Genomic DNA, 17,054 nt, shown 5'->3' on the forward strand with positions numbered 1-17,054 from the left:
CTGTTGCCTGGGGTGGGAACCTGCTCTGTTGTGTCCCAGGCAGACAGGCCCTGGGATGCCTTGCAGAGCCAAGCTTACCAACTCAAAGTCCTTTGTTTCTAAACTTAGAGGTTGTCACACAAGCTGTGCAAATGTAAAATTTGCCCTGAAAGAGGCAGCCAGACAGCCAGAAGAGATCAATGTCTCCACACTGATCTAGAAAATAGGTCTGCATACGCCCCGGGGCTCTGGGCCATTTGAGACATACTGGAGTTGCTACAGGCTCACAGACCCCCAGTTGGATGTACAGCACCAATGCCAAAACATCCCGTGAGACAGCTACTGCTTGTGAACCTGCAAGGGCTGTTGTCTTGCTCTCAGGGAGAAAACATGAACAGGCTGATTGGAGACCAGCCAGCTGGAAGTTCAGAGGCTGCCAGGGAATCATCTGGAAATAAAGTCTGCACCTTGGTAGCTTTTAACTATTTTCTCTGGAATACCAATGGCAGCTGAGAGATGCATCTTTGCAGTTCTGAGTTGCCTTCAGCACTTCTGAACCTATAAATCTGATGCTTCTGTCATGAAGAAAGGTTTTGGTTTTCCCCTGTTTCCGTAAACCCAAGCCAATATTTCACTAGGAACAACTTCCTGCAAACAGTAGTTAAATGGACCCATTTTAATTTTATTCCTTTCTGCCAGGGTGTGTAAATTACCTTTGCCTGTTTTACTTAGGTGGTAAACTCTCTGGGGTCTTTTAGTTCAGGGTGTCCAAATCATTATACAACAGCATTTCGATTCAGTACCACGGCCCTACTTGTTGTGATAATACATATGTAATCATGCCAAGAACAATATCAAAGGACATTTGTTCCTTCCAGGCAGGGTGAGTGTGAGAAACCAAGAAAACCAACAAATGGTAAGAAAAAGAACATCCAAACCAAACTGTTTTTCCCTGGGGTAGATAATGTTGGGCATTCCATGTTGGACCTCCTGGATTGTGTCTGATGGACACACTACAGAGTCCTTGGCAAATAAAAGGCAAATAGATACATTCAGATGTAGGCAGAATGTCCTCCAAGACAAGATGGTGAAAACCAAAACAAATGAGACCATTATAAATAAAACACAGAAGAAAACAGAGTAATTTTTGTGATCTGAATTCTAGACGAGAAAGAATCACATGATAAGCTTGTTCCTTGTGAAGAGACTTTTTTGTCTTCACCCAATTTTCCATGCAAACAGGTTAGAAATTTACTATAGTGTGGAAAAATCTGATGCGTTTAGAAGACAGAAGACCATAACTGAAATGCTTGGACTGAGAGTACCACAGACAATGAATATATCAACTCAGCATCCAGGTCTCAAACTATATCTCAGAAGAGTGCAAGATATCAAATACAGGCCAATGACCTTCAGTTCAAAAGCCTGCTTTCACCCAAATGATGAGGCTGACTTGTCAGTAATACCAGAGATTTTCAAAATAAGAATTGGGAAGCAAAAAAAGACACCAACATCCAACACTAAAACAGCTAAATTATATTAAGACAGGTTGTACTAGAGTCAGTTGAGCTCTACTTCTTCTACAGATCCAAGACTTCAGATTGTCATAGAATCATAGAATCATAGGATGGTTTGGGTTGGAAGGGGCCTTAAAGATTATCTAGTTCCATGGGCATGGACACCTTCCACTAGACCAGGTTGCTCAAAGCCCCATCCAGCCTGGCCTTGAACACTTCCAGGGATGGGGCAGGAAGACCTAGTCAGATAAATATTTGGGAACCAGAAAACTACAAAACAATCATGAAAGGTCTAGGACAAGCCAGCTTTGCTCTAAGAATTATAATCCCATCTGAAAGAGAATATTTCCAAAAAAAGTTGGAAAGATTAGAGCCAGAAGAGATTATCCCATTTAGAATAACATAGTCTAGTGCAGTTGACTACAATGGCAGTGCTATGGTGGGCACAGATACTGCAAGGAGAATCAGCAGCAGGAACAACTGAAGAAAACCACTCAAACCCAGGACGGTTAGAAACTTCCTTAAGGAACTAAAAATCTCTAAAGTGTGAGCCAAACCACTCATGCACCTTTTTGGCTTTTACTGTTATAGCTGAGACTATGGACTGCTTAAGTCTTGCAGTTGTGAGACCACTCAAAAAGCCACACCAGAAATGTGAAGGAAAACCAGAATTAGAAAACAAGAATAGCATGAGGTGAATAGTGAGGACCAAATAAACAGCACCGAAATATTTCCTACTAAATTCAATAGAAACAATCAAGACTTGAACCTGCTTCCCTGACCGTGTCAATATCAGATGCCAATCAGAGCTACTCATTTCCTTTTCTGGAGGTGATGTATTTAAAACTAATAATTTTGGCTCAAGTTCTGCTTGGTCAGCAAAGTCTTGTTTGCCACCTCCACAGCAAGGTGTGGCAGCAGTATTTGTCTTGCAAGACTGAAAGTGCCATAATATGTTTTGGACCTTGGTGGAATTCAGATAAAATTTGCTCAGTGTTTAGATCCACACTGGAGTGCCCCATTTGAGTAGTCTTGCTACTAGGGGTTTTAAAAAAGCATCAGAAAAAATATTCCGTAAAGTGTGGTGAAATATCTCATTGCATTCATACAATGTGATTGTATGTATAAATACAATACAACTGCCTTGTCCAGACAGGCCCAGAGGCAATGGGCACAAACTGACAGAGAGGAGGTTCCCTCTGAACATCAGGAAACGCTTTTTTACTATGAGGGTGATCGAGCACTGACACAGGTTGCCCAGTGAGATGATGGAATCTCCATCTTTGGATATGTGCAAATATAGTATCTCCAAAAGCCACCTAGAGCCTCAGCAGCCCACTCTAGGTGGCCCTGCTTGAGCAGGGGGGTCAAACCAGATGACCTACAGAGTTCCAACCAGCCTCATTCATTCTGTGATTCATGGACAAGAAGAATCAAATAGAAGAACTATCTTTTCTCTGTCTTTTTTTTCTTTTTTTAGGGAAGTTGTCCAATGAAGGGGAGACAGTGTGTACTGGATGAGATTTTTTTACATGTATAAAAGAAAAGAACAGATATGTTGTCTAAGACCTTAGATCTTGCTAGCTGTCCATTTGAATACTTATGAGCCAGTACTGAACTGGCATCTACTGTCTGTCCCCTGGGTCCAGAGAGCCATGAGGCTGGCCACTGAGATCATCACAGAGAACACGGGGCACTTGAGCAAATATGAAGAGGACTGGTGGCCCCATCGCATTCCTCCCACCTGGCTGTTGAGGACTTCCACCCACTGGTGAAACATCGACGTGGAAATACAGCGTGGATGCCCTTGGCAGCTGGGCTCAGACATGCAATCCTCCCAGTAGCTGCCCCAGAAGCTCCTGTATCCCCAGGAATGTACAAGTCCCTGCAGCTTGCTGCCATGCTTCAGCTGCTGGTGTTCAGACCTCTTAACCTACTCTGCAACCAGTCCAGCTTGAAGTTCACCCAAGCACATGTAGAAAGAGCTCACCCACACCTAAAATATGATTTACTGAGAAGATGGTAATGTGTAGGGCATGACCAAAGCAGCACACTGATCTGAAGCCTGTTTGCATGCAACCAGCCCCCTTCATCCACTTATCTATTTTCCCAAAGCTGTTCCGCTAGATCAAGTCTACCTTGATCCTTCCCTGCCTTTCATCTTTCCCCTATTAAATTTTGCACATTCCTGCAGTCCCCTTCAAACATGACACAGTAAGTTTTATAAAATCCCCAAATGCTCTTCCCCTGTATACTCATCCCTGTCCCCCTTGCAGTTGCCTGAGACATGATGGGGACCCTCTCCTGTTGACACATGATGATGGGTGTCCCCCAGCCCATGGAGGCTCCCCCAGGACAGCTGGAGAACAGTTCAGGGATGACAGGGGCTCTCCTATATGTCAATGTGCCCCTCTGCTCCTTTGTGGAGATGAGCTTTTAATCACATATATACCAATAAACATCTTATGGTAGGATTCATCACACTTAAGCTTAGGCTTCTCTAATGAGGTGTCTAACATAAACTGCTCAAACAGGCTGCCTGTCCAGCCAGTAATGGAAAGGAGCACTTCCATCCCCAGGCACCCACCTCAGTCTGGGAAGGATTCCTCTCTGTATCTCCTGTCTGTAATTATGAGCAATAGCTTTGATTAGGCTGCTTGCTTAACTTTGAAATATCTAAAACTGGTTAAAACTGATGCTAGCTGTAGGAACAGAAATGCTCTTTCTCAGGGACTCCTGGCTGGTAGGGCTCTGCGTAAGGTGATTTACAGCATGAAGAGTCAAAAGAAGATGGTGGAAAAAATAAAACAAGGCACAATTTTGTATCAAAAGTAAAAACTGCATTGTTCTTGGATAAGCTAGTAATCCTGATGTTAATTACATATATACACATCAGTACATTAAATACAGTTCTGCTATTTACAGAAACACAGATTGTGCAGGGGCTGATGTTTGCTGACTGACATTGAAGTACCTATGCATTCCATATATTTATAAAAGAAAAAGTGTTTCCAGTGCAATAACACTACATTCTTTCCAACACCATTACAGACTTCGTTTTCTTAACACAGAAACCAGAAATTTGTCTTTAGGAGGCGAGTAACTCTCTTCTTGTCAGGGTTAAACTCAAATTGCTTTCTTCCATGGAAGAAATAGAAGTCGTCTAGGGAAAAAAGCTGAGATGAATTATGACATTGCAGGTGCAAAGATTAGTATGCTTTAACAACATCCAGAAAGAGCTCAAAATCTTTGGATACACTTACGCTGCCAACAGGATCTGCTCCCAGGTGTAACCTCTGCAAAATGGTGCACAGCAGCATGGGGACACCTCCCATAGCAAACCAGCCATGTGCACACTGCATAATATCCTTAATGAATCCCATAAGGTGATTCTACAAAAAAATTATCCTCTGTGTTCCTGCAGTTTAAAATATCTGCTGCTACGCAATGGCTGTGTTGAAACCCTCCGGAAGGGTGTATTTCCAACCACCTGTGGGTAGGTATTGCACAGCCTGGAGTGTGGCACAGGGCACGGCAAGGTGTGAGAAGGTATGAGCTTGCTGGGGTGCCGCCAGATACTGCGAAGGGAAGGAGAGATCCAGCCTGGGGCAGCTGTGTCCACATCACCCTCCGGGAGGGAGGGCTGCAGTTAAGGATCCCCAGCACCACATGTAAGACTCTTTCGGGGGGAAGCTGATGGATTTGCTGGGAAGCAATTAACATGCATGGGGTTGGATGATCAGAGGAGCCAGAAGACAACCGGGAAGCCATGGCATTTGGCAGTGTGGATGCACCCTTGAGTCTATTCCAGCATCTCCCTGTCTAATAACATTCTCCCTCATGCAGGAGAAGCTAGTGTCAATTATTATTCTCCAAGTGGTGCTGGTGGATGGCCAGCTTAACATGAGCCAGCAGTGTGCCCAGGTGGCCAAGAAGGCCAACAGCATTCTGGCTTGTATCAGGAATAGCGTGGCCAGCAGGAGCAGGGAAGTGATCGTGCCTCTGTACTCGGCACTGGTGAGGCCTCACCTCGAGTGCTGTGTTCAGTTCTGGGCCCCTCTGGACAAGAGGGACATTGAAGTGCTGGAGCGTGTCCAGAGGAGAGCTACCAGGCTGGTGAGGGGTCTGGAGACCAGGTCATATGAGGAGAGGCTGAGGGAGCTGGGCATGTTTAGCTTGGAGAAGAGGAGGCTGAGGGGAGACCTCATTGCCCTCTACAACTACCTGAAAGGAGGTTGGAGAGAGGTGGGTGTTGGCCTCTTCTCCCAGGTGAATAATGACAGGACCAGAGGAAATGGTCAGAAGTTGCAGCAGGGGAGGTTTAGATTAGATATTGTGAGGAATTACTTTACTGAAAGAGTGGTCAGGCACTGGAACGGCCTGCCCAGGGGGGTGGTTGAGTCACCATCCCTAGAAGTGTTTAAGAAACGTCTAGATGTGGCACTTCAGGGCATGCTCTAGTGGCAGAGATTATAGGGGTTTGGGTTTTTTTGTGTGTATGGTTGGACTCGATGATCTCAAAGGTCCCTTCCAACCATGAAAATTCTATGATTCTATGATTTTATGTCAGAGGGCCAGGCTGTGATAGCCTTGCTCACAGCAGATAGACCTTACGTTGTTGAGTGGTGCTGTCTTGAGTGGTGATCTTCATGGTGTAAGGTGCACATCAACATGAATACAGACATATCATTCTGTCCCTTAGAGCTGGCCTTTCCAGCTGTGAAGCTGTCAATAAAGGTATATCATCACTATTTTTCAAGGCGGGGAAGTGAAGTATGGGAGTGTTATGTGACTATTTCAGGGTCTTGTTGGTCGTCCTGAGGGCTATGAGCAGCATTTAGAAGTGCTTCTCTCTGTGCAAGCATTCTCAGCCCTGTGACCCTGAACATTTCATACAGATTTTATTAGAGAACCGTTACTCACTTTCATGTTGAAAAACAACATCGATCTTCCCCTTAATTCCTGGAAATGCATCTCTTATCAGCATGGGCTTCCTGTCCATAGACTGACTTCTTTTATTATACCTGAGAAATACCTTTTATTATACTTTTTATTACACTTGAGAAAAATGATAAACAACCTGGTGTCAGTGAAAACTGCAAACAACCTACCAACAGGTAACTGAGTTTGTTGAAGACTACCAGTATCATTTAGGTAGCTTTGAGACAGACGCAATGTGCCATAAATAATTATTACTCTATTAGCTGCATTGGAAGAATTGCTTCTGTTTACATCAGGCCAAGGTACGTCTAAGAATACGTAATACATCATAAATTTGCTAAATATTTTTTTCTGAAAGACATTATCTAAAGGAGAGGTAGAGAGGTAGATAACCTTATTTCAAACATAAGTTAGATTGGTAAGATTATAAACAGATTGCTTTCATGTTCTGTCTCTGTAAGAAATGTTTATCAGGAAAAATCTGTTGGGTTTTTTTTAAGTTATGAGTTATTTTAAGTCATTTTACTTAAGTTGCTTATAGCAGGCTGTTACATTTTTAGTGAAGTGCAGTTGATCTCTAAGTGCTGGAATAAGAAGGCTTCTGAAAGCATTTTCCTTTCTGATACCTTTGCTCAGTAAGAGATTTAATGACCACACTGCTCAGCTGAAGGCCTTCAAGCTATGAGAATTTGAACTAAAATGTAGAAGTCTGATTTTCTGCTGTATGTTCAATGACTTGGGCATTGTGATGGCAGGAAAGAGAGAAGTTGTGTCATTCATCTGGAAAAGTTCAGGTTACCTACTGCTTCTGGTAGCAGTAGGTAACCTGAACTTTTCCAGATGAATGACACAACTTCTCTCTTCAGGTAGCAGTACCTGAAGCAGTAGCAGCACCAGAAGCAGTAGGTAACCTGAACCTAGCAGAAGGAAGGAAATGAAGGAGCACCTCCTTCAGCCTTTAGAAATATATGTCCTGTAACACAAACCTGAGTAGTAGCAGAAAATTCTTTGAAGTACATGGCCTTTACCAGCAACATTATGAAACTCTCTGTTGGTAACTGGAAAAGTGATGGGATGCTCCTTCTTACCCCACAGAAACATCTTTCATATCAATAGTGAGGTTCTGACTGATTTCTTGAGTTCCCTTGTGGAACTGTCGGATGGCTTTTTTCCCCAAGGCAGTTAAATGAAAATAAATAAATAAATAAACCAACGAGCCATTAAATAATTAAATCGATTAAAAGGAAAGCTAAAAACACTGTTTTGCTTCCCCTTCAAATATTTTTCCATAGCCAGTTGTGACACCGAAAGAGATTGCCAAAAGTGTGTGACTAATGCACCCTAAACCATGACATGATATTGATCATGTGATTATTTCCTATTTAGGAAAGTGGCACAGGAAATATTACCTCCAAAATTTGTCTGCTATGAAGTAATATGTCTTCCCCTCATTTCCTTTATAAAAAGCAGCATCTATTTTGGTAACATCCTTTGAAAAGCCCAGGGTATAGATTTTCTGGGGGTATTCAGGAAGTATGGCATCTCCTCTCACAACCCAGAATTCATTCCCTATCAAGAAAAGTTGATGAAAACATGTTATCAGAATCTTCTGGGAATGACACAATCCTTTTCATGAAAGCTAATGTTTTAATGGAAAAATACAGAGACAAACTAATGGTTACTTGAAAACATTCTACATATTAGTTATAGAGTAAAAAAAAAAGGCAAGAATAGTTCTTCATACCACTTTTTATGAAAATGGACATCTCAGCCTTCCTTCATACTTATGTTAGTTTTCCACAAGCAAGGAAGAAGCATGTGTTATCATTTTTAAATTCGAGAGATAATTTTCCAGAAAAAAAGGAAAATAATGACATCTATTTTGGCAGAGAAATTTTTCTGTATTGACATCATTAAAAAATCAGATACATGTTCCTTATCTTGGGTAATATTTTTTTATCTCTGTCATTGCTATACAGTGACTTATTGGACTAAATTAAAGCTCATGGAATCCTACAGGAGGAGCTTAAGTGTTTATTAAGCCAGACAGAAGCTCTCAAGGTTACTTGGAAAGACAACATAGGAAAATAACAAGACAACATTTTACCTTTAAAAATTATGGTTTTGTCTTTCTCAGGAATTTCATAAGCCGCATCAACACCAGGTGGCAGCCGTGGCCAGAACGAAGTTATTAAATTAAAATCAGCTGTTCTGACTGCAGGATACTTGTGCCAAAAATGCCTTACATAAGTATAGAACAGGTTTTAAATAAAATCAGACATTCACACACACTAATGCATGAAACCACATCATGGCAACCAGGGCAGATTTATCTGACTAAACCCAGCTGTGTGCCTGACTTGGTCACCCTAAGCTCCCTGTAATGTCAACAGAAAGAAAAATATTTCCATGGTGGGATTCCTCTCATCTTGATGCAGACATCTAAAATAGGTCAGATGAACTGTTTTGTCAAAACAGTTATTATTTTCCCTCACGTAGAAAGGGAGCCTAGAGGGACATGGCTGGTATGGGGTAAGATTTTGGAAATGAAACCCCACCCTGGGGTAACCAACACCAGCTTAGAGAAATAGTCCCTGTCTGTGAGGATCTTCTGCAAAATAACACTTCACTGGCTTTGCGGATTCAAAACTCTGAGGTCAAACCTCACTTTAATGTTGATGTTGGTTGATGCCTGAAGCAGGGGACACACAACCTTAACACATGAAAAGGAGGGGAATCAGCTCTTTTACCCCTTCTCCTCAAGTCTTTGGGCTGTCCTGCCCTGGAGAGAGAGAGTTTGTCTGAGTTTAGCACTGAATCAGTTATTCTTTTCTTTTTTTGTTATACTAAATAATGACTGCAGGGGCTCTTACAGTAGGTATTGTGTCAGGACTGGTAAACCCTCAGCTCTCTAAAGGCAAGGACAGCAATGAAGGTGCTGAGAGTCCCAGGGCTGGTGGGGCCTTTTGCCAAAGCTGAACTCTCCCAGATACCAAACACTTGCTCACAACATAAGGTGAAAACAGACCATGTTTTCAGAGGAGCCATCTTTCGCCACCCTATTCATAGCATGACTTGTTTGAACGGTGGTCTTCCTCCTTATATCTATCTTGTTTTTGCCTCCCACCACTTATCCCGATTCCCTGTCTTGCCTTCCTGCCTAGAGTGGCTGATGTTCTGTGTAAAGCTGTTTTTCTATGCCATTTTATTTTCAGAAAGCTGACTTACTTGTCTTCGAAGAACATTATTTCTCCACAGAAAGTGGTGACAGCATCAAAAGTTAAATCGGGGCCACAGGTGTTTGGCAGTGCAGGATCTTTTGATTCATTTGGGTCTGTTATCTCAGTAGATTCCCTTTGGTCATTGTAGGTGTTAGAAGATGGTCCTAAAAGAAGCAGTTTATGGAAGAAATTTAAGTGAGAAACTCATTCAGGTATATTCAGTACACAAAAATGTCACTTAAAGGTATTCCAAAGTCTTTGAAATTATAAGCATAATTTGATTAATAATTGTGAATTACCGTAGAGGTACTGTATGCCATTAGTATCATCCTGATGGAGAGGAGATACTGAAGGGTCAAATTTACTATAAACTGGGTACATCAGAGCATTGGGGTCTTTGGAATGAAAAAGTCCCAGTGAATGGCCAAACTCATGGGCAGCAACATAAAACAAGTTTGTACCTGAAAACAACAAACAAAACACATAGTAGGAGAGCTGTGTCTTTTCATTTGTCCTGAAAACATGATTGACATAAGGTCAGAAGCTTTCAGAACTGCTTTCCTAAGGAAGCAAAGCTGTTATGGAAAATTCAGTTGGAGATGAAATTCTGGTCAGAAAGAAAAACAATGACATCATTACAGTAGAGTACAAGGATAAGTACAAGTCTGTAGATCCTGCAGAAGTCAGGCTGGGCGAAGGACCCTGGACCAGTGCAGGAGATGTAACTGTTTGAGGAGAGACAAGGAGGTTGGAGGAGAGGGGAGAAGGGGGCTGCCAGGTCCCTCAGCTCCCTCCCAAATAAATTTCCACCCAGACCATGGCAGAAGTTCAGCTGGAACCTTAACTTTTTTAACCAGAGGGCTCAGAGGCCTTTTATAGCTATGGAAACCAGCTGCCCAATACTCCTTAAAATCAGCCACATTTTTAAGCACTTCTTAAGGAAGAGAGGAGACAGACACTGCACCCTTGATTTCATGTACAGCCTGCTTCAGGAAGGGCTCAGAGAACTTAATTTCCTACCCTTGGTGCTTTTGGTCCAGGTTTTGTCCTCATCAGAGTGAGCATCTCCACCAAAGTCCTTGCCGGGTGCATAGGCATGAGCAATGGACCCTCCTGGGCCATCAAAGGGGATGAAGTCATTGTGACCTGAGGAGCAAGTCGCATACACAGCTACCTGGGGGTTATGGAGGTAACAGATCTCAGCCATGCACAGAGCAATCTCTGTTCTGCTGATTTTGTAAACTTTCAAGTTCCCCTTCCACACAGATTTGCCAAAAGCTCTATTTTTCACAGGGAAAACTTAGGAAAATTTGAACTGATGCATCAGGAGTGAAATCTTGGTTTCCTCAAGAAATGGGTTGACATCTACATACTGTTGCTGCAAGGGAAGATGAGGAAGTGGTTTAGGTTGAAATATATTTCCTTTTCTGTTCATAAGGTAAAATTTTCATAAACTCTGTGTCAGCAGCCATCAGGTGGTTACCTGAACCTGACTGGTAATTTAAGTGTTGATGAAGACTGTAAGCCCTTGAATGTAGTCTCCAGAAAAGGATTTAAGGACACAGAGGTTACACGCGGTGCCTGCTCACTGTGCATAGCCCAGATGAGTGGATTTGTTTGGGTGGGAGCAGGGGAGCCGACTAGAATAGTGTATGTGTGCATGACTGTTAACGAAAGAGGCAGCCTTCTGGTAAGCCTGCCCTGAGGGAAAACCCAAAAATATAAACCTTGAGTCTGTCTAGAGCTTATTTAGCCCACACAAAGCCCATGACTAATCCCAGGAGTGTAACTAGAGCTACCCACACCCTACGGCTCTGAGTCTGGGTATATCCCACAAATGCTAAGCCTCTTGTGGTTTGCGCACACGTTGGGCATCATATACTGGGTATGGATCCAGGGAACCACAGGCAGCTTGTTACCTTTATTTTATCCCACCTTCCCTTCATCTGCCTTTATACTCTCCCGGAAAGTTCTTCAAAAATTATAGCCATAGCGCCTAGAGCAGGAACTGTGTTTTTCTGCCTGCTTTTTCAACCTGACACTGAACTTTGTGCATGCTATTTATGAGAAGAAATCATTAGCATTTCAGATCAGCTGCTCCATATAGGCAGTAACTCGGCAATAACTCGTAGCGGTTATGTAGGGTTTTACCTCTGGCTGCAAAGGAGATCATTATGTCTGCATCCCCTCTCTCCTTCTTGATGAATTTCAGTGGAGTGATGCTGCTCCAAGCACTTAGTGCTTTCTTGATCGCCTCACTGACGTTTGCCGGATGCAGGTCTGGAGTGTAGTTTAATATCCTTTAAAATACAAGATAGAAAACCAGCTATGTTCTTATAACTTATGCTGCGTAACACACTGACATTACAACAAGAATTCCACTATAACTCCCTGTATGTCAGAACCTGTTTTGCCCATTTTGGCTCTCCTGCAAAGGTGGAGAACCCGGCTACATCATGGAATCCACAGCGATGTTTCTGTACCACGTCCAAAGTGCCAGAATTCGGTTTCCCCGTCACCTCCAGCCCAAAGAATTCCTGCATTTCTTTTATTTTTTGGGTCATTGGACTATTACTTTTCCAAATTAAAGATTCTCCATCTTTCTTAAAGCCATAGTAATTTTTCAGGTACTTCTAGTTAAAAAAAAAAAAAAGCATTTTAGGACAGTCAATGCTGTTTGCTCTTGTAGAGCTTAAAAAGTTATACTTACACCACTTCAGATATTCACCTTTGTTACTTTTCTTTCTGTTCCATGGGAGTATGGGTAATAGAGTTTGTTAAAGCCTGTATGAATATTTTTCTCTTAATTATAGTTTTTTGCATTATGTTATGACTATAAATGTTTTGCAGTTTACTCAGAATGCATCCAAAATTAGCATTAGTCGAATAACTTGATTATTTTCTGTTAATGTACCCTCCACTTACCCTATGCTCTAGGCTTACCCAGGGTGCTTTAGAGCAAGCAGTGCAGAAGCTGTTTGAAATATATGACTGAATACAGAATTTCAGCAGTAGTATCCCATTTTCCCACATTTTTTTGACAGTAATAACTCAGACAAAATAGTAGCCTTAATTTATGAAGAGTTATGTCTCATAATAGCAGAAATCACATAAATAACCACATTTCCACCCGAACTACAAATCAAATGTAGACTGACTCAAGTGTTTAATTATTTGTAGAAGCAACACACAAGTGAATGCATCATCAGTTTTAATTGTTCTCTACAAAAAATTAAAACAAGAATGAGTCAGGGTAAAGAGGCCTTTGTCATCATGGTACAGAATGCAGCCCCCTCTATTTTGACAAATACCCAATCATATTATTCATTCTACTGGAATTTGCAGAACTGTCTCCTCGGCTACTATATACTAGTTCCAGAGACTGCAATGAGCACTCAACAGTTGCTAAAGATCTCCTCCCCAGAGATCTGCCCTCCTCATCTGGATAAGCTGCATGCCTCTTTCTTTATTCTGTCTTGTATCTGCAGGAAAAGCACAAGAAAGTGCTGCACATAATAACAGGAGAAATGGAACCTTCTCCATATTCATTTTCACTTGCCTTTAGAAAAACCTTCTTTGTAGTCTGCCACACACTTTCTTCACCTTTATATAGGACATGTTTGCTTCATAAAAGCTTTCCAGTCCCTGACTCTCTGATTCTCACAATTTCTAGTTAGCAACAAAGCACATGCAAAACAATGGTTTTATCATAAAAAAAAGCTTAGTGCTGTCTTTCATCCGGTTCCACATTCATGCAGGTTTTGCAACATGGAAATATGATTAATGAGGAGATAATAGACCTGTAGTTCTTTTTAATAAGTTCATTAACCTTTTAGTTACTAAAATGTCCTTTGCTCTCAAAAAAATTAAAGCATATCTGTTTAAAGTTTTTCATTCAAAGTTCCTATTGATTTCAAATGGGTTGTTGAAGTACGTGAAGGGAAAAGCATTCACAGAAGGTTGCAGGACTGGAGACTACAAGTAGAAAAAAAAATTCTAGTTTTTTTGTAGTTGTCTGTACAGGAACATGCACTTTTAGAGATTATTATAGTGCCATCATCTCTCCCTTTGATGGAGTCCTTCAAAATTAGAAGCTTAATGCTGAAACTCACAGCTTACTGAAGTAGTGATTTGTTCATGCAGTTTTTCTTTGATACAGTTCTCACCTGCATGAAACTTCTTTTTGTCTGTAGCAAAATGTGGTCATCCCGCGAGGAAATTAAAACACTTTTCTCAGCATAGCTAAACTCATTATAAAAATTGAGCCAAGGTGTTTCCATGCCACTTTCATTCAGCAGTTTCCACTGTTCTCAGTGAATTGCCCAATTACTTCATATTTCGTACTCTCCTTCTTACTATAAGGTTTTAGGGTGCATCGAGGTTTTCTGGATCAAACTCTTAGAGGTTTTCCCCTTCAGAGGAGAACATTCTCTGTTCTCCATATCTGCCGTTGATTGTAAGAACTGCTAAGACTCAACGTCAGGTCTATTCTAGCGTTGGGTCCACTTTTGCTCCATGCCCCATCACACCCTCCGCGCACTGCCACAAATAAGGACAAATCAGAGGTGACAGTGAAGGTCCTTGGAATCCTGAAGAGAGATGTCTACAGCCATTGGAGACAGCCTTCTGTATCTGAGACTTCTACGTGGGGCTGACACAGGATTTAGGGTACACCTTCAGCACTGCAGGGCAGGTGGGACATTGCATGTGCAGAGAAATAAACTCCCTTCCACAGAGCTGGCAGGGTAATAGAGCTGTGAAAGGAGATGTTATAAATATATTGCACACTTGAGATATTCGCTGAAATTGCCTGCTGCTGAAGAGCGCTGTGTTGATACCAGGAGGATCCCCAGAGCACAGCATGCCTTGTGGCCATCCACAGTGGGAAATTGGGGACTGATCACTGATGACTGAATTCCTACCCTGAGACTAGACACCTAACCAAGGCATTCATGTTAGGGAAGAGGCCCCCTTCCTGGTTCTGGAAGGAGATGGACAGGCTCAGGGAATGACCCAGATCTAGGGCAGCTGAGCCAAGGGGAAGCGATCCCCTGAGGGAGCTTTTGATAATGACTCTACTCACATAGTTATGGTAGGTGCCCCTAGCCGAGTGGGTGAGATGAAAAATCTAAAAACTGGGTGCAGAGTTCTCCTGTGCAGCTTACACACCACAAAACCTCTCTGCAGAAATAGCTTCTGGTACTTACAGCCCTACTATAGCTTTCCAACTTTTTTCTCTTCCCACACAGTGTCTCTATGTGATAGTGTTTCTATGGTTCTAGATGAAGGAAGTAACTTTCCAGCCTGTAGGACTTGATAAATTTTCCTCACTCATTTTTCTCTTGAATGAAAGGGCCATTAGAAGCCATGAAAACCATCTAGGAATCTATTGATGAAATATACATAGTTTTCTGAATAGCAGCCTTCTCAGATACATCCTTTTGTGACACTTTCAACCTCTCACTTTTCTTGATACCATTCACCATTGCCCTCATGTGATCAGTCACCTTCTCACTTATCTTTCAATCACCCAGAGTATGCTTTATGAAGAAAGTTCCATAACCAACAGAGATCTTTGATGATGTCCTTTGAGGTGGCTTCATCCAGAAGTAGAACAACATGTAATGACAATCTCTTGATTTGACTTAAAGAAGTGAGTGTGAAAATTATTATTTTCTCCTTCTTTCAACCTTTAAAAGTGCTTGGATAATGTCTTTAGATTGCCTTTATCTTTCCCTCTCCCAGAGTCAATCTTCTGCCTTGGATGCATTCCCATAGCCGCCACCCCTGCTAGCTGTACCAGAGAAAGAGATGTAACACTGACTAGAAGCATTAAAATTTGCTCCTTTTTTGGCAAGGTTATTGCTAATGGACAGCTTATATATTTGAAAACTATTGCATGTTGTAGTATAGAAAAAAGGAAAGTGAAAGAGCATCTCACAGAACCTCAACAGGATGCAATTAAATTGTTTATTCTACAAAGACTAAGGGCTTAATTATGTGGAGCTTGAAACTGGCCCACTCTGCTGCCTTACACACCCTCAGTGTCCTGGTCAGGACACTCTGGCAGCAGCGTAGGACCCCTGGCCAAAACCTGGGAGAACAGATTCATGCACGGGAAGCTTTTGAGCTGCAGAACTGCAGCTTCAGCCTGTGCGCCTGGTAAGCGGTGCTCAACCCCGCACCTTCGGCACTTCCATCCTGGCTGTGCTGCAGACCCTCAGGCCTGTCTGCACAGACCTAGCCTGCAAAACATATTGCTGATGAAGACGAGTGTGTGACCTGCTTCTGGCTTTTATATAAGAGTCATCCGTCTCCAGCAGGGTAATGCTGATTGACTGACAGGCCCCTCTCGTCCCAGTCAGCTTGCACACAGGTCACCCTTGCTCTCCAGTGCTGAGTATTCAGGGCCTCGTGGGAGCTTAATTCTTCAATTTCTCCTTGCTTGTGGCAGTGCTGTCTGTCCCTGTGAGTGGATTCTTGCTTTGTATGCAAAACCTGCCCAGGAAGATCTTAAATCCCAGGCACAGGGAACAGCATCGGATGCGTATTTCCAAATTTCCTCCGCAGCCACAGCAACTGTCTTGAAAATCAGGCCAGGAAGAGGAAATACAGAAGATACTTGTCACAACATCTCCAAAGACTTCTGTGTAACACACTCCTCCTTTCCAAAAAGCAGCATATGACAGCTGCTGCTCGTGTGACTAAACGAGTCTTCCAGCTGCAGAGCGAGTGCTTGTGACTGCACTGTGGGATGTCCAGGTCTGGAGCCCATTGCTTTGCCGCAGCATTTAGAAGTGCCCAGCATATGTTAGGTGACTGAAGTGCCAGCAGGCGCTCTGAGACTCTTTTTGTTTCTTGTGCTCCTGATATTATTGTGTTAGCCTGTACTGTTACAAGCTCGCACAGCTAATACTCCGTAAGGGCCCTATTAAATTGTCAGTGAAGTCATTAAGACATTTTTGCCTGAGTTTTCATGTGCAAGAGATTGGGTCTGGGACAACATTTGTCCAGTCAAGAATTTCAGACTTAACTGGGGTTTTTTTTGTGTGTGTCTCTATTTTTTGCATTCCTGGTTTCAGACTCCAGGGAAAGTTCATATTCATAGAGGATGAGTACTTGAAATTATGTTTATGGACAAATTTCCCCTGCTGGTATCCAAGAGGCCTTTAATTCCAGCAATCATTTATGAGTTATAACAAAATCATAGTTACAAGAAATCTCTTGCCCACTAAGGAGGGATCCTCAAAGGAGGATCCGGGAAACTACAGGCCTGTCAGCCTGACCTCAGTACCAGGAAAGATCATGGAGAGGATCATCTTGAGTGAGCTCTCACGGCAAGTGCAGGGCTGCCAAGGGATCAGGGCCAGCCAGCATGGCTTTAGGAAGGGGAGGT

General features: G+C 42.5%; 1 protein-coding gene across 1 annotated transcript; it reads right to left on the reverse strand.

Moving 5' to 3' along the window:
- Window positions 1-4,558: 4,558 nt before the first annotated feature.
- On the reverse strand, window positions 4,559-13,207 carry LOC128914125 (stromelysin-1-like). Its single transcript, XM_054212719.1, has 10 exons — window positions 13,091-13,207; window positions 12,047-12,291; window positions 11,810-11,958; window positions 10,679-10,804; window positions 9,958-10,119; window positions 9,666-9,822; window positions 8,545-8,678; window positions 7,847-8,006; window positions 6,420-6,520; window positions 4,559-4,659 (listed from the first exon to the last, which is right to left on the reverse strand). The coding sequence occupies exons 1-10, from the start codon at window positions 13,205-13,207 to the stop codon at window positions 4,559-4,561; spliced, it is 1,452 nt and encodes a 483-aa protein (XP_054068694.1).
- Window positions 13,208-17,054: the final 3,847 nt, after the last annotated feature.

The sequence above is a fragment of the Rissa tridactyla genome, chromosome 1 (assembly GCF_028500815.1).
Source record: "Rissa tridactyla isolate bRisTri1 chromosome 1, bRisTri1.patW.cur.20221130, whole genome shotgun sequence".
NCBI classification, from domain to species: Eukaryota; Metazoa; Chordata; class Aves; order Charadriiformes; family Laridae; genus Rissa; species Rissa tridactyla.